This window comes from Lagopus muta, chromosome 3 (genome assembly GCF_023343835.1).
Source record: "Lagopus muta isolate bLagMut1 chromosome 3, bLagMut1 primary, whole genome shotgun sequence".
NCBI classification, from domain to species: Eukaryota; Metazoa; Chordata; class Aves; order Galliformes; family Phasianidae; genus Lagopus; species Lagopus muta.
This window is the reverse complement of record NC_064435.1, coordinates 48,817,823-48,842,526: the sequence shown is the minus strand read 5'-3', so window position 1 is coordinate 48,842,526 and position 24,704 is coordinate 48,817,823. Positions and strand designations below refer to the sequence as shown.

The 24,704-nt window shown below is 39.5% G+C and overlaps 1 protein-coding gene across 25 annotated transcripts in view; it reads left to right on the top strand.

Moving 5' to 3' along the window:
* The window catches only part of EPB41L3 (erythrocyte membrane protein band 4.1 like 3), a 136,371-nt gene that overhangs the window by 105,959 nt on the left and 5,708 nt on the right, over positions 1–24,704 (top strand). For 7 of the 25 annotated variants that reach the window (XM_048939193.1, XM_048939184.1, XM_048939183.1 and 4 more), the window contains exons 10-23: positions 1,836–1,933; positions 2,878–3,053; positions 5,581–5,801; positions 9,065–9,631; positions 14,350–14,403; positions 16,304–16,339; positions 16,507–16,572; positions 17,052–17,243; positions 20,149–20,223; positions 20,627–20,728; positions 21,441–22,142; positions 22,655–22,777; positions 23,299–23,676; positions 24,522–24,653. In XM_048939193.1, coding sequence (XP_048795150.1) covers positions 1,836–1,933; positions 2,878–3,053; positions 5,581–5,801; positions 9,065–9,631; positions 14,350–14,403; positions 16,304–16,339; positions 16,507–16,572; positions 17,052–17,243; positions 20,149–20,223; positions 20,627–20,728; positions 21,441–22,142; positions 22,655–22,777; positions 23,299–23,676; positions 24,522–24,653 — 2,922 coding nt within the window. The remainder of the gene's footprint in view (positions 1–1,835; positions 1,934–2,877; positions 3,054–5,580; positions 5,802–9,064; positions 9,632–14,349; positions 14,404–16,303; positions 16,340–16,506; positions 16,573–17,051; positions 17,244–20,148; positions 20,224–20,626; positions 20,729–21,440; positions 22,143–22,654; positions 22,778–23,298; positions 23,677–24,521; positions 24,654–24,704) is intronic. The other 18 variants (XM_048939188.1, XM_048939192.1, XM_048939187.1 and 15 more) reach the window with 18 other exon arrangements.

Genomic DNA, 24,704 nt, shown 5'->3' with positions numbered 1-24,704 from the left:
CAACCCTGAACTCGCATAAACAGCAAATATATATATACTTATATATATATATAAAAAAATGCTGTTTGCTTGCAAAGAGCTCATTCATACTATGAATACGTTGGGAATTTAAGTAACATTTTGCTTATTCATGGAGTACTCATCATCCATCATCGTGTTGTGTATTGAGTTAGTGTCTGTTCATATTACTCACTAAGACATAGATAGGTCCTACCAAATTTTATAACCATATCATGTTGTGCATTTGGAGCTCGAGTCGAAATCCAGAGACTGATGAAAACGAGGCCAACATCCATCATTCAGCATTTTGCTGGCTACATGCTTTTGCCCTTCCAGCCCCATAGAAGCTCACGTTCTGACCCGGGATGCAGTGTGAAATCTCGTATCGTGAGTGCCCTCTCGTGGCTCAGCCTGGTGCATAGCAAATACACCGACAGTAACGCCTGTTCAGCAGGCGCTAACGCAGAAATAGGATGATAGATCATAGCAAAAATCCCAGGAAGAGTTCAAGATCATCATTAACAAAACAGTGTCTCAATTTCAACTGCTGGTACAGCAATCAATTTGTAACAGATTAAGAAAAAAAAAAAAATCCATTTTAGAGGTTGGAGCTATACAGCAGGACAAAAGTCATTTGGTTGAAGACTGGCATTTCTCCCTTAATGAAATACTGTAGTGGGAATCCTGAGCCAACTACTGGCTTCATAAGTGACCTGGGAAATCTGCTGTGGCCATCACCGTAACTGGGACTTGAGCAGCTGCAGAGTTGTTATCCAAAATCCACAGTCCTACATCTCCTGTCTCACAACAGACACAGTCTTAACAACCAACCTCACATCCTGAATTTAATTTAAAAGGAAAAAAGAGCCACTGATGTTCTCAGTTCTGCACTCAGGCTCTCCTTTTGAGCTCTGCTGGTGTTGGCATGGTGCTTTCTGTGACCTGGTCATAGTTAGTTCCACAAAATGATCAGTGCAGTCCATTTCAGATTACATTTGATGATAATGTGAGTCACCATCCCGTATGTTGTTTCAATCATCTTCATCGTTTCTGCTGTTTCCTGATGTGTTTCTCTCTTGTCAGTTCCCCATAGGGATCCAGGCTTCCTTACAAGTGCCCTTCTATTTTCTTTCCCTGATCACAGCAACGCTGTTTCACCTACTCAGCTATCTGCATGTAATCATACAGCAGTTGCAGCTGTCACAGCTTTTGCACCTGTAATATAAATCTGCAGCACAATCTAGAGAGGTCACTTGGTGTCCCCAGCTAACTCTTTCAATTACCTGCTTTTCTTCTCACCTGTCCCAGGATACAAATTAGCTAAAAACACTGTGATTTACTAACTCTAGTTCTTTCACTCTAATTCTCCTTAATACAAGCCTGCATGAGACCAAATCAGTCCCAGGAGACTATTGCTCCCCTTCAGGCTGTTATCAGGCTTCCCACTGTTCTCTAAACTGTTGAAGTTAAAACAACAGGGTTAAGACATTCACATGTTGTTTGTTTCTCTCAGAAATTTCCCAAGTCTTTACTGATCATTTTGTTAGTATAGTGCATAAAGCATCAGTGTCACCATCAAAAATGTTTTGCTCGTTATCTCTCTTTTCCCCACAGAGCAATCTCCAAAGGCTGCCTTTGGTTACCACTCCCAGTTTCCTTCTGAGACTGTAGTCTGTTGGATGCATGTATATATAGGATGATATACATCAGCATATACTTTATCTTTTCACTTAGATTGTATAGATAGGAAATTAAGATGAACTTATGTACCTGTGCACACTGCCTAAGTATAGTTGCACTGCATCAAAAACGTACTTTTTCTTTTTCCTACCCAGTTTGAGCAGTTTGAAAGCACTATTGGGTTTAAGTTGCCAAATCATCGTGCTGCAAAGCGCTTATGGAAAGTGTGTGTTGAACACCATACATTTTTCAGGTATGTGGATGTCATTTCCTAAAGGTGTACCATAAGATCCAGTGGAAAATTGTCAGCAGAGACTAAAGCCTCCAAATCAAATTGTCTTTTTGATCAAGAAGTGGCTCTGAGCACTCCATAAAAGTACTAAATGTTTAAAATCAACATATGGTTCTTACCTTGCTTTATCTCTGCATGATAACATCAGTCACTATAATAAAAAAGCCTAAGGACTCTTCTGCACATATATTTCTCTGTCTAGGTAGAATAATGCATACGGAAAGTTACTGGGAAATATGAATAAGAGTGAAAACAAGGAAAAAAAAAAAAAAAAAAAGTTAATTACAGATGAAAACACGGACAGTAACTTGTATTCTATTTTTTGGTCACCTGTAGTACCCAGCCCATAGATGTGAGTTTTACATTACTGAGGAATTTTGCAGCTATGCATATATAGCTACTTTTTTGATATCTAAGAAGACCTGAAAATAAGTATTCAATACTTAAAATTCCCTCTCAAGTCAAGTGAAGAATTTCTCTGCTTTTCCAAAATTATTGGTTCAAGCTGTCTGCATGTTTTTATAAAACTTCATCTTAGTATCACAGGATCTAAAAAGAAATTGTACATTTTTTGAATGTTTTCTGCGTTTTAATAGGAAGTTGATTTTTAAAGCATAAACTCCATAGCAGGAGGATGGATTCTTCAGCAAACTCCATAGCCAAAACACAGAGGGCGGGAAGGCTCTAACCTGAAAAATTTTACATCCCTGTTAACAAATCTGGCCCTAAATTCTTAGCACTTTAGTTAAGAGATCTTACAATATTATATGTGAGGCATTGTTTGATCCCTTTTTCTGGCATAGACCTGTGAGATGCAGGTCCCAGTGGTGTTCTTCCTTCTGCAAAAGTAGTAGGCTGCTCTGTGGAGTATGTGGAGTAATCCCTGTGTGCTCGGTGTGTTTTAGGCTCCTTCTACCTGAAGCACCTCCAAAGAAGTTCCTCACACTGGGCTCCAAGTTTCGTTACAGTGGTAGGACACAGGCTCAGACGAGAAGAGCCAGTGCGCTCATAGACCGGCCCGCACCTTACTTTGAGCGGTCTTCTAGTAAACGTTACACGATGTCCCGCAGCTTGGATGGGGGTAAGGTCCTCTTCGTTGACTCGGTCAGAAGTTACACTCGTGGTGGTCACTGCTTTAAATTTGATGTAAACCTCTTGTAATTTCATACCTCCTGAGCTTCTGCTGAGAGGAGAATGTAAGTACCTGTACATTTGCTATGTACCGGTGATGGAGGTTGTATCACTAATGGCCTGCAGTGCACAGCTTGTGTGGGAGGAGACATGACTTACAGTTGTCTGCATAACTGGACTTGGAAATTAGATCCATAAGATTTTGCAGTGGGAATGTTCACCTGGGCAGTAGAGGATAAATCTCTCACCTGACGGTCCTACAAAGCTTGCTGACTTTCAGTAGGGCATCTTCTCTGTTGTCCTGGAGCCTTTTATGAAATGACTGCCTAAGGTGGTTTCTCAGGAGCCACCTCCCAGTTGGGAAGTCAGTGAGCCCCAAAGAGACGAGCAGGAAACCAAGTCCTTGCTTCATGACTTCTGCTCCCTTTCAGCAGAGAGAAAAGAGATCTGATGCCAGGACCTGACAGTATTATAGGGAATGCGGCCTGTGGGTTGCCACAAACAAGCTGTAGATAAATAATGTCCTAAATTTACTGCTGCTGCAGCTACAAGGTGTTTGCCTGCAGGATGTTTTGGGACTCTGCTCTTCATGGGCCCCGATCCTTGGCCTCATCCCTGCATCCTTTCTTGCTTGGGAAAAGAATGAAGTACCAGATCTGCCATACAGGGCTTTCCCACTTGAGCAAGTCTGACTTCAAGCTTTGTCAGGATTTACAAGAATAATTGCTGGGGTTTTGATAAATTTGGCCTTTTTTTTTTTTTTCATATGCAGTTTTTCAATTAAGTATATACTTAAATTCACAGATTAATTGTTTTCCTTCATACAGTAATAACAAGCATCTTAGTTTGATGAGCCCTTTTTACATACATCACTTTTGAGCACGTAAGATGGAGAATAACATAGGCAGGTTAATAGCAGGTCCCTCTTCTCCTCACTTTCTCTGTGGCTTGTGGAATCAAGGTTTGCTGCTCCTCTAAGTTAGGCCAGCGTGTGATGCAGACTCTCAGCTACTTCATCAGCTGTTATTGTCAGCAACTGAGTAAAAATGAGCTGCAATTTATTTTTGTAGAAAAAAAAATATTGAGACTGAATTTAGAATCACCATGGTTTAAAAAAAAAAAAAAAAAGTGAATTCTCCAGCCAAATATTACCAATGAGTTTCAATGAATATAGTTGATGGTGGAGGGGGGGAGGGGGAGGAAAGAAGCATTGATTTAAAAGTACTAGTGACAAGCCTTCTTTTCTCCCCCCTAAAGGTTCTGCTTGTCATTAATAATTTTGGAATCTTCTAATTCTGATGTGCTTCTTGCTTGTTACCAAGCAACTGGTGACCTGATTGCTGTGCATGTGTCTCAAAGCAGAAATTACCCTTCTGCACTATTTTGTTTGTAACATCTAAACAAGATGTCTCCCTTTACTTGTTTTGCTTTCTCCCACCTCCTAAGCTCTTTCCCAAGAGACAAAATATCTGAAAGCTTTTCCTAAGCATTTGTTCGACTCTGCAAGATTTTTATTATGGTAATTTGCCTAAGTGCAAATGGGGAAAAGATTTTTTTTTTTTTTAAATTAATGCTTATGGTTTGTTTGCTGATCTTTTTACTGTAACAAAAACATGCCAATAATGTTCTGCATCATGTTTAATTACACTGTGATCCTGGCCCTGTGGTTTGCTACACATGCAAGTAACTTTACACGTTTGATTAGTCCTGGTGAATCAGTAATTAATTGCAGAGCAGAGAGCAGGATCTGGTGTTTGTGTTACATTAGTGTTTGTATTACATTCTATCTGTATATTTACTCTCTATTTTGAAATCCTTAATATATGATTAAGTACGATGAATTATCAAAGCATTTACATCCTAGAAAATTCTGGTTTTATCCATTGAATCGAATGCCATGACTTTCCAGAATTTTTTAGGATAACGAGTTCACTTAACCGACAGAATTTAATACTTGATAATTGAAAGATCAGATTTCGTGTCTCTCAGATACTTCATGTGTGTTACATCAATATTGTCATCTTCTGCAGTGCAGTGCATTATTTACCCTGCATTTGATCTGTACTGCTCTATTCTGACAGATTAAAAAAAAAAAAAATCTCTTCCATCCCCATGGCTGATGTTTACCCATATGTTTTCAGCCTGATATATATAGCAATGCATTATTTTTTTCTGATTGCTACTCTGACTAGAGTAGCAATGGCTTGCTAACATTTAACAACTATGTAATGCACACATTAGCTGCAGTAATGTGTATATATGCATCCATAATATATGTTTATGCATATAAAAGCTAAGGGCTTTATTTCAAGTAAGCAGTTTATTTAAATGTATGCCCAGGCTTCTGATTTTCTGACACGAGATGTAGCTTTGTTCTCAGCAGTATCTGGATGTTTTACTAACCCAGCTTTTTAATTTTATGCAGCTTCTCAGCAAAAGCTATTTCAGACTTTCCCTCTTTAAATATTTGCTTTTAGCATCAGTGAATGAAAACCATGAAATGTACATGAAGGATTCTGTGTCTGCTGCAGAGGTTGGTACTGGCCAGTACGCCACAACAAAGGGCATCTCTCAGACCAATTTGATAACCACTGTGACTCCGGAGAAAAAGGCAGAAGAAGAGAAAGATGATGAAGAGGGCAAAAAGAAAAGAGCAGAGGAAGTCACCCCCATCTCGGCAGTACGCCATGACACAAAGGTAGAGTTCTTAGGGGTTTTTTTGTTAAACTGATCTGCTTGAAGAGTGCTCAGACCAGCACAGAATTGTTAGGAAGGGAGAAGATGCTTCCTGCATTTAGAGGAACATAGAATATACACAATACACGTATACGTATCTAAGTGTTTTGAATCAATATTTGTATAGTCCTTTTGCATTTCATATGATTTAAAAGCCAATTCTTGCATCAGAGTGTATATTTTGTGAAGCAAATCCATTTAACAGTGGATCAAAAAATAGCCTAGAAGTGCATATTTTTCTCTTTTGGTCTTCAGTTGTATTTTGACTTTAGTGTGGTTATCACATTTTTTTAATTTTTGTCAGGGCAACAAAGTAATTCTGTGTCCTTATACATAGCTCTGTTCTTTAACCCGTTGTACTTTTCTCATTCCTTTCCCATAGCAATGTATTTGCCTGTATATATTTCAGTGAGATTTTTTCCTATTATCTTTTGGCTATTAGCATACTATTATAAGCTGATTATCTGGCTTACAAAAGCATTTACTTTATTCTAAAGTTTTCACCAAAGAAAATTGTTTTTTTGATGATTCTCTCCCTACTCAATTGCTAAATTTGGCTTGTCTGTCACCAAGCTCAATCCCACTACCACTGCATATAAGTAACACGCACAGCTGCATTTACTGAGATACTAAGAAGGGGTAAATCAGAGAGACAGAGAAGATGCTGAATTTCTAAAACTGATAGTGAGGATAAATGAGGTAGAATAATAAAAGACAGCATAGAATGTCTTTTTTCTCATACTTTGAGGAGAAAAAAACCAATACAGAGTATTGAATATAGGATATCATTCAAAAAGTTTGCTAAGAGACACATTTACTAAGCAACATTTGCACTCTGCATTTGCGAGGAAGAAACTTCATACCTTTATACCTATAAAACTGATCATGAATGCCAATCTGAGAGCCTGAACTTCGAGCCTTATCACATAATGAGGTACATAGCAAAAGGAACAGGTCCTCAAGTAAAGAGCTGCACTTAAGGTACAAAAATCAGAAATGAACTGAATTACCAAAACTGCAGATGAGAAAAGATTTTCTTCAATTGTAGAACTAAAAAGAGAATCTCTGTAGAATTTAACTAGAGTCTCTTTGCAACTCCATTAGTTTCTGCATGGAGAAACATGGATGAAAATCATATACGCAGAGAATATCCAGTTGAAACTAATTCTGTTCTGAGTGTTAATTTAGGTCAGTGGAGAGGTTCAGCTGTATTTCAAAGATCACGTGTTCCTTGGAGATGGCTAGAAACAGTCAGAGCTATTTTTAGGAAAACATCTTGATAATTCTTAAACACACACAAATGAATGACTTCTAATCCCCAGGAGGTGGGTTCTGTTTAAACCACCTGTTAACAGTTTCAGACCTGTAATTATATAGTGATCTTAGTCCTGCTTCACACTGGACCTGCCAACAGTTTGTCATTCATTATGAAGAGAACAGTCTCAAGAAACACGGGACATGATTGAAATCATATTCCTGTTCAAGGACACATACATTGATCCACACTTTTCCTACTAGGATGTTTTTTCTTTGCTTTATCCATACTTTTTACTCATTATTGTAAATATTAATGCTGCAGAGATGTCCATAAGTGAATAGTCTGCATTAGCAAAGAAGAAATTTACTTTGGCTTTTTTGTCTTTACAGCATGGAAAGAAATTCTGTGTATTTTGCTCAAAAAAATCCTATGAGTCCATTAGCATTCGATTTTGGCTTGCGTTTACTGCATTAAGCTCACAAAGAAGATATTTGTTTAAGTTAGGCTTGTTTTTAGTTGCTGATTTCTGGAATCTAAGTTGCTGGAACTGGTAGATTTATCTAAAAAATAAAAATTTAACCTGTTCCCCCATGAGGGAAGAGAGAGAAGCAAAATATTAGGAGGAAGGGAATTGACGCCTCTATGTAAACATTGGGCTGAAATCCCATTCCTGCTGTTAGGCAGGTTAGGCTTAGTAACTAGCTTGATGCCACCTGTATCTAAAATTGGCTCAGATTTTGCACCAGCTTGTGCAGATAAAGGCTATTTTGTCTTTGAATCATTTTGCTCCTGGGAGTTTGCAGTGTGAGTGCAGTTGTGATGTCTTTGCTAAGTTCAGCAAGAAGACAAGCAGTGGAATGGCTCAGGTAATTGGCTTGGTCAGTGAGCCAGTTTGTCACTTCACCTAAGTGCACCTAATTGACTTTAGCCAAAATGCCAAAATTCCATCAGCAGCAAGACAGGTTGTTGGCACCGGGGTGTTTTGGTGTTGACTGTGATTGAAGATTAGTTGTGGCTGTCCGCTAGGAAGTGTGTTGTATGTCAGCTAGAAGCAAGTACCCTCCTGAATTGCATTCCTCTTTTTGCCCTTGAGTTATCTTAAAGAATGGTTGAATGCCGTGCAAGTGTTGCATTATAGCAAATCCTCCTTGTTGGTGACATTATTGATTGCAGTAAAATTTGTAACAAAAGCAGTGGGTATATTATTGCTTCTTCGTAAGGAACAAAAACTCACTTTTTGACTGCAGAGAAAATGTCTTTGCATGGGGCCAGTGTGATGGGTGCATGGCTGTGGGACTTGGGCCGAGGAAGTGCTGCTCGGGTAGATATCAAACTAATACTGACCTATAGGTTTATCTGCCACCAAAAGCAGAATATGTTTGAGTTAGTTTTTGGATATAGCATTTTTTTACATGTTGTAATGCACTAATTTAGACACACAGAATTTCAAATCTTAGGGATTTTAATAATTATCAGTGGTGCTGTGCCTGGCATAGGTGGGAATCACATGGCTCCAACTCTGTCTCCCCACAACTCGAGTAAGGGCAGCACCACAAGCACTGTTGATACTAGGAATATGTGCCCCTGTTTGTTTGTTGTACTTCATGTTTGAAAGCTCCCTATGATTTGAAGAAAGTTGTGCAGTGGGCGAAAATTGGCAGCACCATCACCTCCACACATAGCTGTGAAGATTTTGATTTAAATTGTGCACTGCAGATGACTAGACAAATGCTGAATCGAGATGTTGCCTTTTGTAAGCTGTAACCATTATTCACTCATACGTGTAGTGTGCAGCATGGAAACGTGCAAAATTTAACTCAGTTAAAAGCTGTAGTGTTAAGATGCTGTTTATGATTTTATATATATATATATCTTATTTATCATCACGGAAGAAAATTAACTAATGACAGTTTTCTTTTTGTCCTTTTGCTTTTGCGCCTTGTTTGCTGCTCTTTCTCTGTCCCCAGCCACCTTTTCTTGGCACTGACTCACTCCACTCCTCGCCATCCCCACAGCCTGGTCCCCATGCATCTTCAGCCAAGCTTCGCAGGAGATGCAAGGAGAGTGCTCGAAAAAAGCCCTTAGGCTGTGAGTCACCTAAGGAGGGTGCTTCAAAGCACGGGGAGGCAGAGCCGGACTCCGACAGAAAAGGGAGAGTTTGCTCCGCAGAGCAAGACGTGGCTTTTGGCTATAAGCAAAAAGCCGGCAAAGGCGGGACACTCTTTTCCTTCTCCTTGCAACTTCCTGACTCATTCCCTTCCCTCCTGGATGATGACGGCTACCTGTCGCTCCCTAACCTCTCCGAAACCAACCTCCTGCCTGCCAGCGTGCAGCATTACCTTCCCATCCGCTCTCCCTCCCTCGTGCCTTGCTTCCTCTTCATTTTTTTCTTTCTGCTCTCTGCCTCTTTCTCAGTGCCATATGCCCTCACTCTCTCCTTTCCTCTGGCTATGTGCCTCTGCTACCTGGAGCCCAAGGCGGCCTCCTTGAGTGCCTCACTTGCCAATGACCTGAGTGACAGTTCAGAGGAAGAGGTGTGTACCTCGGCATCGAACACTCTTTTTTGTGTTCAGTGCTTCAGTCCTAACCAGTGTTAGATTGCTGCAATAGTGGTCCTACTTTCAGAGCCTCATTTCTGTCTGTGCTGATATGTTAGAAGGGATGGGGTGTTTTTGGTTTGGGGTTGTTTCTTTTCTTTTCTTTTCTTTTCTTTTCTTTTTTTTTTCATTTATTTTATTTTTTTTCTTGTGTTGGGAGTGCAGCTTGGGGCCCAGGGTTAGGCACAACACTGTGTGTAAGTGGCTTGGTTCAAACTGTGATGGCTGATGCAAAGTGACCTTTGCTAAATAAATTGTCACCAGTCAGCATTGAAGCCTCTGACCCACCAAGATCTGTTTGGCTTTTTTTCCCCTGTGTCTTTATGCTAGGGTGTGTTAGAGTAGCATTCTAAACAGAGGGAAGGAAGTACAATTTGATGCATAAGTATGTAAGTCTCTCCAAAAGTAATGCTTCCTATTTATTTCCATGGAAATGACTACAGATACAAAGAGTACAATGACACTATTTGATAGAACAAATTCTCCACTACAAAACACTGTTTTTCAACATAACCACCACCATTAGCTGTGCATTTTATCCAGAAATGAACAAGAGCTTGCATGCCACCGCTTGTAAATATATGCACCAGCAGAGGTGACCCACCGTCTGTCTCCACTGCTGAAATGCACCACCCACCACCTCACTATGCTTATGTCCACTGTTTGGTCTCCATTAATGTTCAGCAAGCATCTATGACTGTCAATGAGTGCCAATTTTGCCTGTGGAGGAATTAAAATCCTCTGCTTCATACGCACTTCCATGTCAGGCACCATTCTTTCAGACTGCCCCTCTGTTGTCGTCTGTCACACAACATCAAAATATAATAAAGTACTGGAAGAAAAATTCAACCTCTGCTGCCATACCACCAACATCCGCCTCTGACTTCATGGGCCAACACTTTGAAATAAGAGACATTACTTTTGGAGCAGCCCTCATATATATGCATGCACATGTATGTATGTTTATATAAACAGTCAGTGAGCGTCCACGCCAAGTTCAGGGTGTTTGAAATTGAAGCAGGCTCAGCTTTTTGCAATAAGCCATTAGCCATAGCACAAGCCTAGAAAGGGTTTTCTGGTCCAGTGAAACCTGGATCTGGATTTTAGGCCTCAGCCCACTCTCTGCTTCAGGTAAAATTGTTTTCCCATACTTAAATCCAGTGTATTAATGAGAGTTCACATTGGAACAGCTGTTGTGCAGCTGCTACCAGAGCATGCCACGTGGGTCATGTTAACTTTGCAGTGTTAAATTATCACCTCTACAATCACTGCCTCAAGTCACCATGGTTATCATCACAGATAATAAACCAACTGCAGAAGAAGAACATACAGTGCTTCTGAGAGCACTGGACATGGTAATATATCCAAAAGAAGAAAAGGAATCTGTTTGTTTAAGTAACAGAGTTATTTTTGCTGGTGCCTAGATACTCTTTGTGGGCAGAATACAATAATGAAGTAATTTTTTCTCTTTTCTCCCCCCTTTCCCTTTCTCCTCAAATGCACAAGTATGGTTTTTGCTTTGTGTGTGACAACACCAGATCAGATACTTGCTGACCAGCTGGCTATTTGTAAAAAGTTGTATTGGCCACTGGTCTATGCCATTGCACTGGTTGCCTCCAGTAAACACCTTGTGCATCTAAATGTTTGTGAAATTTTCCACAATGTTTTTTTTTTTTTTTTTCGTTTGTTTGTTTGTTTTTCTATTACTTGGTACAGGATTTCATTTCCTTTTGGTGGAAAGCCAAAAGTTGCATCAGTTTATCTTGCAAAAATATTGTTGTTAAATGCTTTTGGCTCTGTAATGCCTAACTAAGAAGTAATGAGGTGCAATTTCTGATAAAAAGTGTCCCAAATTTTGCTGTTTCATTTCGTGTCTTCACTTTGAAATGGTGTTTATTTCTCAATTTGCATTAGCTCCGTACTAGGATTAATCTAATAGCAAGAGCAGTGTTAATACAGTGCCAGCTCCAGAATGAGGCAGCATTTATATAATGCATTTGTCTGCTCTTCTTTTAGAAGCGAGCACTTCTTACTGAGTGAAGTTTGGAAGTGTTACAAAGTAGAGTTTTTAATGTAGCTCTTTTGTAAAGGTGATTACTGTGGCAGTGCTTTCTGGCAGACAACACAGACTTGTGCCTAATCCGGGGGGCATTTCTTGTTCAAAACATTGCATGACAGTGAGTATGTTTTAAACTTGGGCATGTCTGCATTACATTGGCAAAACAAATCACAGCAATTATGATCGCAAACTAGAGGATGTGCAGCCACAGCATTTCAGGAGGTAGCTGCTCTCTTCCCTTCCAGTCCCTTACATGCCCACAAGCACAAGCAGCAGCTGCCTGTTGTTGGTGCACTGCAGCCCGTATGATTTGAGCCCAACCTTTCTTGCTCCTGAGGAGACCTGCCTTGCTGAGCCTATTAATTCACCATTCCCTGCTCTGCAATCGTCTTCACTTCAAGTGACCCACTAATGCCAATTTCTGCTCCGTGGCTGTTGATTGGCTTTTTAGCAGACATGTACATTACAGTAATCTGACTTTTGTGCCTTATTTAGGCTTTTATTGCTGTTATGGGGAAAGAAATAAAATCTTCTTCCCAAAAAATGTGCTTCCAGTTCACAAAATATTGGACACAGTGATGCAGAAGGCACTTAGAAGAGCTATACTCAGTGTTTCATACCTTGCTGAGCTCAGTCCTCCCTTAAACGATGCAGGGAGTCTGGAGGAACTCTGTGCAGTCAGACAGGATCTGTCCTCTTAGGTTTCTTTACATTCTCCATTGGTACCTAGCTAACATTGCTATTAATATTTAACTAATGCTCCCAGCTTCAAGTTCTTAAATATGCAGTATGTGTTAGATGAAAATTGTCTTGACAGAAATGTTTTATTTCCTTTTAGATGCCTAGGTTCATCAATTCCTCTTTTTTTTTTTTTTTTTTTTTTAAATTATTTTTTATGAAATAGGAGTAAAAATGCATTGGTTTTGTGGGTTTTTTTTTTTTTTCATACTGCCATACTTTTACAACTACCCATGTTATAAAGAAGTGAAGTTCTTTGCTAATAAAGAAACAATTTTCAAACTTTTTGTGACACTTTAGTGAAAGTAGCTTGCCTGGCTAAGTAGGCTATTTTGGCAGTATAGTTTTATTTAAAAACAAAAGTGGTCTGCCTAGTGAGTGGTTATTGCTTGAAAAATTGCATCTAGCTTGCATTTTTGCACTTACCCAGTAGTTCAGAATATCTGCTTATTCTTCTGCCTGTCACACAATTACAAATTATTTGAAGAAAGGAATAGTAAAGAAAAAGGCAATGAAAACATATTCAAAAAAGTGTCTTTATGAACCACTGCAGTTGTCATAAAATGACAGAAGATAAAAAATTCAAAGTTAAAAGTGATACTGCATCCGTGTCTCTCAGTAGGTTGCCTATTTCTCCCATTTCATGTTGATGTGATCTGAGGATGAGATGTGTAGATCATCTAGAGACCACAGAAAGTCAGTAATCAAAATAAGAGCGTCCACTGATGCTAAAACAACTTGTATGTGCCAGTCTGGGGCATTAGGGAGTATTTTCTTTCCTTAATAGTTTTCTGCAAGCTTACATAACATCAAAAGCAATCACTCAAGCTATCTTCCCAGCCTGTAATAACCTACACTTGACTTGATTTATGCCTTGACACGAGCTCTCCTCTAAAACTTTCTTCATGGTGTCAGCGTTCTACTGGAGCAAAGCAGGGACAGACCAGTGTGAGCAATGCTGTGCTTTGTTTCCTTTTTATCACTTGTACCTAGTGAGTGTTGTTGGGGGGAGGAGGGAGGGAGTTACTTTTTATTTTTCTCCTGTTTTTATTCATATTCTGAAATGGAATGAGAAGTGTGGTTTTTTGTTTTTTGGTTTTTGGTTTTTTTTAATGATAGTTTTGTTTCTTTTTGCTGTTGGTAACAATATCAGCTGCTGTTTACTGGAACCAAGTGGGGTCTGAGCCCTACCATTACTCGTTAGACAGGAGGGGGTACGGTTATTTCTACTCCTTGGTAATGCAGACAGCCTCATAGTGTGTAAATGTGGAGACAAGACAACTTTTCTGTACAAATGAGGGGCTGAAAGTCAGGTGACTGTTTAAGTAGCTTTTTTCTTTTTAATAATCTTTTCCCCCTCCAGATAAAAGGTCAAACACCACATTAATCTCTATTGGCTAGAACAAAAATTTGATAAACAACATTTTTTAAAAATCATTTTGGGAGGAAAAGTTTCTTTAGAAAATAGAATTTTAATTTAATTTTTATTTTTATTTTTATTTGTTTTTAGATTTAGATTTTTAAAAGCCACCTGGCTTTCTTATGAAAAAAAAAAAAAATCTGCTATCCAAATAAGACTTATCCAGTAATATTTTGTTTGGCTTAAAAATTTGTTACAGTAACGCCATATACTGTGTACAGTACGCCTTGAGTCTTCCTCTGAGTCTGTTCTGTTTACTAATATAGCACCTTTATTTTGCTTCTTTGACTTGTGCGTGGTTTGAAAAGCAGTGCTAATGCAGTTCACAGGGATGTTGAATTTAACGGCTCCCTGTGTGGCCAGCGTGTACTGATGAGATGGGTTTATTCTTTATTCCTGCCTTCCTCTCGGAACCCGGTTACTTGTCTAACAAAATAGACTGACAGTGAGCAGACGGATACTGCAGCTGATGGTGAGACCACTGCCACTGAGGTTTGTACAGCCAATGGCCCCCAGTTACTGAAGGGGAGAGCCTTTGGTTTCATCTCTCCCTGACCCCAGGCATGAATGCTGAACTGCATGTCTCCTCCTGCAGTGTAGGGCCCCCACTCTGTGCATGTGCGAGAGCTTCCCTTGGCCAGCGGAGTTCTTGGGGCACCCTTCATATTCGTTCTTACTACTGTATTTTATCTGGAGGCTGCTGAGACGACGCTGCCTTGTGCAGATAGAGGGATGATAGCAGCATCACCCATGCAAACACTGGCTACCTGGTTGGTCATGTCGTGGTGTTTGGTGCTTGTTTCTTTGCTCTTAAAATCTGCTGCCTGTTGGAGAGAGGGAGCAGGGGGAAGGAGCTACAGCACAGTTTTCAAGTTTTCTAAGAAAAGGTATTTCCAGGTTATAAATACCTTCAGTGCAATTAATTTCACGTCATCTTCAACAATGCATAGATTGCAATCCACGTATTGTCTTCAGATGTGGAACATTAAAAAGTGGGTTTTTCTTGATGCTGATAAGCTTCTTATCCACAGCGTAGTATGTAGGGTACGCAGGCAAATTCAGCCCTATGCGACTTTAGTGAAGTGGATATAATGCTTTCATAATTAATATGGTTGCAGCTGCAAACGTGAGCTGAATTTGGTCTGGCATCTGGTAGAAGACAGAGCCTTGCTGCAAACACTACTGTAGCTTTTCAGTAAGATCTCATTAATATTTCAGACCATTAAAATTATCGTCAAGGAAGAGTTCTGTGTATGACGTGTCAGGACAATTTGACTTTGGCTGTAAATAGAATAGATTTGAACTGAATTATGAAGTAGTCAACAGATAAAGATTTTCCAGTGGGTTATTTCACTAATTAGAACTGTATGAAAAATTAAGTCAAAATAGAGGCGCAAGCATTAACAATCCAAATGGAGCAACAACACAGCGTCTGTTGAGTACAGTCAGGAGCACAAAATGCTTTAAAGAATCACTTGCACTCCATAGCTTCAGGCTTTGAGTCATACAGAAAGCATAACATAATCCCAAAGCCATTATGTTTAAAATGTATAGTTTATTTAGCAAAAATTCATAATAATCTTCCTATGTGCCATTTTTATTTTAGAGGTGAGGATTTTATGAACCTCTGTTTTTCTTATAGATGCCCAATTTTCAGGAAGTTTGTATATTTACCATCTGAAAATGAAATCCTTCAAAAATAGACTCTGTTCGTGATCCATTTTGCATTGCTTTGAAAAAAATGAGATGCAGTGAATATTGTGTATTTGCAATCTAAAATCTCCACTGCAGATAGGTGCTGACAGAATATATGCAGACTAAAATGAAGTAAATTTATAATTAATGCGGCATGGAACTGAGGTTCAGGAAACAGCACTTTTTGCAAATAAGATGTGTTTCATTCCTTAGAAGTTGTTGCACATGTTTCCCTTGGTCTTATTTATACAGAACATCTTCTGTGACCCAGGAGATGTCATCATATGTTTAAGCTTTGGGATTACAGATTTCTGAAGAATTTGTTATTGCCATTTGGTCTTAAACCAGCAATGATCTCATTGATAAAGTCCATCTTCTGCTCCATACGTAGCTAGAGGACCTGTAAAAGTAGAGTGCACCAATGATAATAGAGAATTAAATAATGGAAGTTAGACAATGGTCATGGACATTTTAAAGGGAAATATTAAATAATCATTTGTACAAAATTAACAACTTTGGAAAGAGGAAGCCTGCTCTGAATTAGAAAAACTGCAGTCAGCTACTGTGTCTGTGCATTCTCCTTAAATCCTTAACAAAGGGAAAATGTGCTCTGAACCTAGTTCACTGACCAACATTTGTAAAGCTTTCTGTAATTGGATGGGTAAGGTGTTTTTTCAAATCTTTCTCATGCTGGCAGTCGGATCAAGAGGAGGACGGAGATCTAAAGGCACAGGTACAGAAGCAGAAGGTCCAGATGTTACTAAAGTACTGTTGTTGGAGGTGTTCATATCTCCCAGCATGTTACTGTTGGTTCTCTGTGAAGAAATGTGTAGAAACAGCATTTTGTATCCTTTCAATACTGTGTCCCTTACCTTTCCCTTTCTTTTTCACTTCTTTCAGAATAGTCTGATTAAGCGAATACAGGGTGAAAATGTGTATGTCAAACATAGTAATCTTATGTTAGAGGTTGGTATTGGTATATACCAGTGCATGTGCGTACATGTGTGTTAGTTTTAGTGGTAAACTGTGGATCTGCACTATGATGCATGAGCTGTGTATTCCCACCTGCTAGTAAATTAAGTAGATACTTTTTCTGAGATTATCACGACTCCTCTAACTTGTACTATAAATATGTAAATGCGTGCGCGTATGTGTGTGTGCCTCCACGCGCATATGTATGTTTGTTTGAAGCCTCCTTATCAGGTGTAAATTGTAGTGATACGGATAAACTCCTTAAGAGTATATTTATACTCACTTGTATGAGATATGCTATGCTGTTACCTCTCAAAATGCCACATTTTCACAGAGTGTTGTGTTAGTGATGTGCTCCCCGGCTCCCCAAGATTTTACTTTCCTCTTTACTAACCGAGTTATGTGTTTTGGCTCTGAAATTTCGTCGGCTTAGGATGTATTACAAACTGCTCTATTCTTTTAAAACTATCTAGGACCTAGACAAAACCCAGGAAGATCTGATGAAACATCAGACCAATATAAGCGAGCTGAAACGAACCTTCTTGGAAACCTCCACAGAAACGGCTGTGTCTAATGAGTGGGAGAAGAGGCTTTCCACATCTCCCGTTCGGCTTGCAGCAAGGCAGGAGGAGGCTCCTATGATTGAACCACTAGTGCCTGAAGAGGTCAGCAAGATCTGAAAGGCTTCATAATATATTTATGTATTCATTTTTACTTAGAGTAGCTCTCAGAAGATATTTGAGGCCCCTCCATACTTGCAGGTGCTCTATTTTCTCAGGACTCTAACAGCAAAGGTACAAGGAAAAGCGGATAGCTGATGTTTATATGTATAATGATAGTCTGCAGAATTCACTGCTAGCCACCTAGCAGAACTGGGTCTCTGTAAGGGTGCAAAATGCAGGCTTCCTTACAGGTTCAGTAAGCTTGAGGAAGTTTGCCCATGCATGAAACAAAACATGACAGTGATTGAGGGAAAATTTAAATAACGGTGACTGCTTGGGAGCAGTGGCATTGCAACATGGGCGGAGGTACAGTACCAGGCCTGACAAGAAAATACAGACCAAAGGGCAGAACTCTTGTCAGTCTGTAAGGATGAAGAAGAAATAATGATAATTGGACCTGCTTGCCCACTTCCGTAAGGATTTTGATAGTTGCTGCCGTCTGCTGGTTACCCATTGAAGAATCAGTGTAGATTGCTAAGCATGCACATTTTCATGCAGGAACAAAATCTTGCTCACTGTGCAGTCTAAAATGATTGTGAGGATTTAACACCATCTAAAAAGTAGTCTTCTATTTAGGTTATGGGTAGATATTGAGATGTAGAGGCAACGATATAGTATTAGTGTTGCCTTAAAATACAGAAGTGTTTATAACAAGCAGAGAATGTCTTGATTAAATCCAATAGTGCAAACAGAAACTTGCTTGAGTAGTTTGCATGAAGGTAATTTTTTTATTCCATTGTGCTAATCTGGCTTCCGTCTGACAGGAATCATCTTTATGTTTACTGCTTGCTTTTTAGGACCAATAGATCATAGAATCACAGAATGCTTTGAGTTGGAAGGGACCTCAAAGCCCTCCCAGTCTCACCCTGTGCAGTGGGCAGGGCTGCCACCTAGCAGCTCAGCTGCCCAGGGCCCCATCCAACCTGGCCTTGAGCGCCTCCAGGGATGGGGCACCACAGCTTACATGGGCAGCTGTGCCAGCGCCTCACTGTCCTCTCAGTAAATATTTCCTTCCTTATATTTAAACTTTATCTGTCCTCTTTTAGTTTAAAGCCATTATAACTTGGCCCATCACTACATGATCTTGTAAAAAGTCTCTCTCCAGTTTTCCTGTAGGCCCCTTTCAAGTAGTGGAAGGCCAAACAGTGAAGTTTCCCTGGAGCCTTCTCTTCTCAAGGCTGAATGACTCCACTTCTCTCAGCCTTTCATCACAGGGGAGGTGCTCCATCCTGCTGATCAACCTCATGGCCTTCCTGTGAATTCTCTCTGATAGGTTCATGTTGTTCTTGTGCTGTGGGCCTGTAAGATATTATTCTGTTAACATCAGTGTCTCAAAGCTTGCCTATAAATTGGAGCAAGACAGGGTCCCGGAGCTGAAGGCAGTGGTCCAGGTGTAGTACTGCTCCTCATGAGTACAGGGCAGAGGGGAGCAGTCACCTCCTCCTACTGTCTTGTTCAGGAATCATAATAGATCTTACAAACATGTTTGTAGATGAAAATGCAGGTTTTCTGTCTTAAAAGTAAAATCGTAAGTCTAATAAACAGAATGCATCTAACATATTAAAGAGGTAAAGACCTGGTGAAAAGTGAGTGGCTGGAAAGCTGAATCCAAATCAGAGGAGTGTGAGTGAAGCAAATAACCCCCTGAGTTTGTTTCATGTCTTAATTATTTTGCAAATTTAATAACAAAATGTTGATTAAACCGCACAAGCAGTAGCAAAGCATTACAGTTTTGTAGGTTTTACCCTGAGGAAAGACATCCTAGCTTAAGCATTCATTTGGAAATAAAAAGGGCAAGAAATATCCTGACCTGGTAGCATTCTTACTGAAGGAAAGTAACTTGCTCAAAAGCAATGTCCAGTTACTATACCTTACATGCATCTAAATGAATTGCTGTGAAAAATATGAGTGGATTTGAGTTCCCAGAGCCTAATTCTGAGGTGAATTCTAGTAACATATGACATCCTTTTTGTCTGTGCTAGGCAGAATTGTTTCAGACTGCACATCCTGCTGACAGAATAATTTGTCAGGAAAATCTTCAGCCATGCATAGTCAAAATCAGCAGAGGCAGTCAGGATCCAAAGCACTTACACCTTCCTTGTGTGGTAGCTCAACATCCGCAAAGATGCTACACACTTCACTCACTCAAAATAGCCACTTTAAAGGTGTATTTAGTTCTGTTACAACTAGCTCTTCAAGATTACTACAATAAAAGAAGAACAGAGAGGAAAGTAAAACACACACTTGGAGTGTTTGGTATGTTTGTGTTTGGTCGGATTGAGCCTGTCAGGTCACCAGTTGGTTCTCACAATAATGGGAAGAAATTATTTCATTTTATTTAATTATGAGAAATAATTTTAAATGGCCACTATAATGTTGGCCAGATAGCTGCAGAACATGAAAGCTGTCATATTAACAAAATAAAAACCAAGGGTAAAGTCAAAGAGGATGTTGATGTCATTCTGTAAGAGGAAGCTGGAAATTTAAGGAAGAAATAAAGCCAGAGTGAGGCGCAGGTCCCTGTTCTTAGCCTGTAGGTGGAAGCCACATCAGATGGCACCAGACAAAATTAAGTGAATGACATAGGATAAAATAAATGCCAAACATCCACAACCAAGTATTGCTCAATTTTTTATTTTTTCCAGTTATGCAGGCTTTATACTTATGTCTATTTTGCATCCATATGATGTCGTGAACAGAGAGAGGCCTCAGTTGTAAAATTATTTTAGTTCTGTTGTCTAACTTATCATGCAGTAAATACTTTATACAATAGCTTATCATATTTCTTTATAGTATAGTGGACTGTATGCCCTCCATTTACTGAAACCATTTGTTCCCCTGACATTAGACCAAAGAAGAAAGAGAAAAATCAGAAAAACTCATAGTATTGCAGAAAGGAGGTACTACATTCCTTGAAATGCAGGTAAAAACTAATCATACTTTCTTGAAATGCAATCAGATAGACTGATAGTTGTTTATTATCTTTTTTTCCTTTCCAGACCACTTTTTTAAATTATTATTTTCATATTTATTTCCTAATTTTAGAGACAGATGTTTTGTGGGCCAGGTTCAGAGGAATGTGGTCTCTCCAGTGCTTCTGGCTATCTAATACAGATTGATTTCTCTGCTAGTTACAGCTCTACTTGCATAGTGCTATTTGTGGATGTTGTTTGCAGTTGTGCATGCATTTCCAGCATAAGTTACACTGAGAACTTTGTGATGAATGGGGCACTTGTGTCATTAGAATGAATTTCCTATATACTGTCAAGTGAATTCAGATTACTGAGTGATGGTGAACTCTGTGTTCTTATTGGTTTTTCTATTAGCCGAGTGTGATAGAGAAGAAGCTACAGGAAGGAGAATCTGCTGACACTTTGGTTACTTCTCATCAAATCATTATCCAGAAAAGTATCCCATCATCCCTAGAGGTTATTTTTAATTCATTCGATTTTAAATAACCACATTTGCTTAGTTAAATGCAGAAGCTACAGTCTTATGGTCAAATAAGTGGATGCTGATTGTGTAGACAGAGAAAATCATGTAGTATACTTGCATAAAGAGAAAAAAAGACGTTGTCTTCAGTTCAATATCCTTAGTAGTATGGCATTTCCTGTGTTGTACTATTATATTTAAATAATGCTGAAGGGGGTTGATGTTTTCTAACAAAAGCAGACTGCAGTGTAGACTGCAGCTACATACGAATGCATACTGTTTTAAAACCTCATCAAAAGTGTGGTTGTTGCAAATGGGATCCAGTTGAATGGGCTTATTTGCCCTATTTTTGTAACTTGTTTTCAAGTAGCATAACGAACCATGGCGATGTATGATTTTTAACCTCAGGATGATCCTGATGATCATTTTATTCTGCTTCAAATTACTGCAGAAAAGTGTGGCAAATGTAATTTTTTGTGTCCACATTATACGGGCCTCTAACAGGAAGAAACCTACAAGAAATCTAACTTCGCCTAAGGTGATGCTGTTTATTTGTTTAATAACTGCTCTAAGAAGTTCAGTGGTAAAATTATTTTATGCTTTCCGAAGAGGCAGCATTGATTTCTTAAAAGACTTCATACTTTAGTGCTCCTGAAACACAGATAAACCTTCAGATATTCTAATATAGCTTTTATATCTCAAATATAGGGCACTGAGGATTGGGTTATTATAGACAAAGTACCTTCTGAGGTAGCTGATGGTGAATCGAAAAAAAGTGTGACGTACAAAGTGGTGACTGTGAGCAGTAAAGCTGGCATTCCGCCTGAGGTACTAAAATCCAGTACTGTTCTGAGCTTTGAGGACTTGGAAAGTGAAATACAATCCAAAGATGAGAATAAGCAGAAAATGTTCACCTTAGGAAAGTCCTATGATGCTGTGTCTGGGAAAATTGTTACCATGACAAGTAAAACTAAAGAGGGAGAGAAAACAGTACAGCCTTCTGTAGAAATTTTGCAAAAAAAGGAGAAGGAAGAACAAGAATCTGTGAAAATCATTCCAGTAGTGGCAAAGTATGGGATTGTAGAGCCTGTCGCTGAGGAGAAGGCCGATGTGCAGAGCACAAAAAGAAAGCTGTCTGACTCACTGACACCTATAAAGGAAGCCGAATCTCAGTTGCAAAGTCCTGAAGAGGAGAGCTTGAAAAAGACGCTAAGGATGGACCAAGATGTGCAGTTACTGAGAAGCCTGCAGCTTGGCAAAGCAGAAAAGCACCTTGATGGTGAAGCTGCAAAAGCAGGGGCATTTGCCTGGAAAGATAAAAGCGTGTCTGAGTGGAGATACTCCAGAGAACAGCCATTTACCATTGCTACTGCTCACTATGTTACTGAGTCATCTGCATCAAAAGTAGTGGTAACAAGGGGCTTTGACTTCATGCCACAGTTTAAAGATTAAAGCATGACTTCTTTTAGGCAATGCCCTCACACTACCCTGCCTTTCAGTTCTCCTGCTGCCTGGCTTTATGTTGACAGCAGCCAACCCAGCTTATTTTTTTTCTCATGATTTGAAGCCGTACCACAGTGTAAAGCAGGCATTATATAAGGCTTCCAACGTTTCCGGTTTATTTAAAGATCCATGTTACTGACATGTGGTGTTGCCGCTGTTGCTTGTTAACCAAAGGGTAATAAGGTTTGCTTGAATGAGCAAAACGCCAGTGCTAACAACTATGCTTTGTAATTATTGCTTACTACAGCCAGTATGAATTTGCTCTAATTTATTTTCCCATCCTTATCTGTTCCCAACCTCTCTGTGCCCCGCAACCTTCTCTTCCTTTCCTCTGTCTCTGCCTCCAGTCAATTAGTATTTCTGTGCATGTGGGTCGACCTTTCATCTGTGTATGACTCTCCATTTCTTTGTCTATTTAGACTAAACAGTCCACTGGTGAAAAAACCCTGGATGGCTCAGATATCTTCAGTTTAATAGAGTCTGCCAGAAAGCCAACTGAGTTCATAGGAGGGGTTACTACTACTTCCCATAGCTGGGCACAGGTGGCTGTTTGATTCCATCCTTTGGTGTTATAACTGCACAATGATTACTTTTGATTTGCTTCTGTATCCTGTTTTTATGCATAACTCAGAGCCTGTATGACTAACGCATGGCATTGCTGTGCCTTGTCCTTTGTTACAACAGATCACAACAGAAACTTCACCAAAAGGGAAAAAACAACAAAAAAAAGCGTTGTGTTTTTTTTTTAATCTCATTTCACTTTATTTTGGTCATTTTACAGGGTGCTGTATTTTGCCTTTATAAAACTCGCACAAAACTACCAAGGATAAAAACACTGACATTTCTCTTCACTTCCAAAATCATAATTCTTGTTTTATTTTTCATTTCTACTTTTCTGATTATGTCCTTAGAGTGAAAATCCATCAACTCGAGAGAAATAAATTGGCAAAATGTAATACCCCACTTTTATTTATGTTCACAGTACATTGACCTGAGGAGCTGCTCTGTGTAGCGTTGTCTGCTTTCAACATGAGAATATTTTTTTTCCCCTCTTTCCCTACAGAGAATAGACACGACGACATCTCAGGAGATAACTTCCAGCGAATTGAAGCAAGAGGCTCAGCCACACCAGGACGCAGTGACGAAGGTTGTACAGGAGACTGTGGTTATCGAGGAGAGACGTGGGATGAATGTGCATGCGAGTGGGGATCCCGCTACAGTGGCTGGACTTGCAGATGCCCAGGCTCAGGCAGCATCTGCTAGTGCAAAGGGGAAGGAGGGCTCTGCTGTGACTAAGGGGGCTAAAGAGGAAAAAAAAGAGGCTCACAAAGCTGTAACGAAACAGGAAGGCATTGCTGCTTCTACTTCTCATGAGCAAGCGGAGGAGCACAGTACAACAGTCCACGTTTCAGACTCTTTGGAAAGAAAACCTCATTTTGAGGTAACTCATTATTAAATCAGTTCTTGTGCTGAGTTGTAAATGTACGCGGTAGTGGACTAAGTCAATTCCTCTCATGGAAAGTAAAGAGTACAAGACTTGTATGATTGCGCCTTTACAGCAGGCAGTTTGTTTCTCCTCTTATTTCCTCCTTGCATGGCACCTGCAAGGCTTGTTGCTGGTTTCCATCCTTGGCTAAACGCCACGCATATTTTACTTAAAAGCGCTTTTCATGCTGTGGAGAAATACCTCATTTGCTGGCTTTTTATGCAGTGGGCAACAAGGATTCAGCTGGCATTCTCTTTGGGAAAATCCATCAGGATTGGCAAAGTTTGCATGTCCTCAAAGACAGAAAATAATTTTTTTTCCATGCTTGATACAATTGTAGATTATTGTACTATGTCTTAAGCAATCTGTGCTTATTATGTTAGCCCCATTAGCAGAATTTCAAGAAGAGTTTTGTAGAAGGGTAGGGAGACCTTGTTTTGCTCCTTTTTTTCTGAAAGCTGAATGGAAAAGTAAGCCTGAATAGGATTTATTCTCTTGTCATTCTCAGAACGTGTGTAATATTTACATCTTTCCTGAAGCTCATTCTCTTGTAATCCAGAATAGTGTCAAACTGCCAGCACTATATAACTATATACGTATGTGTACCATTACAACAAAGGGATTTTTTTCTCTATTTTTTTTTCTTAAAACGTAGACCACTTTCTATTGCTACCCCTTCTTTTCCTATGCAAAAAGAAGCAACACCCTCCCCCTACCCCCCCAAAAAAACCCACCCTTTCTGAGAAATCCAGAATCTTTACTAAATTTTCCAATCTCTTTTTTTGTTGTTGTTCACACAGTCACCAGTTGTGAAGACTGAAACAATCAGTTTCAGTAGTGTTTCTACTGGGGGGGAAAACCTTGAAATTTCAACAAAGGAAGTGCCAGTAGTCCATACAGAAACAAAAACCATTACATATGAGTCTTCACAGGTAAGAAATCCTACAGAAGCCAACATCTAATTAACGTGGCCTTGAGGAGCC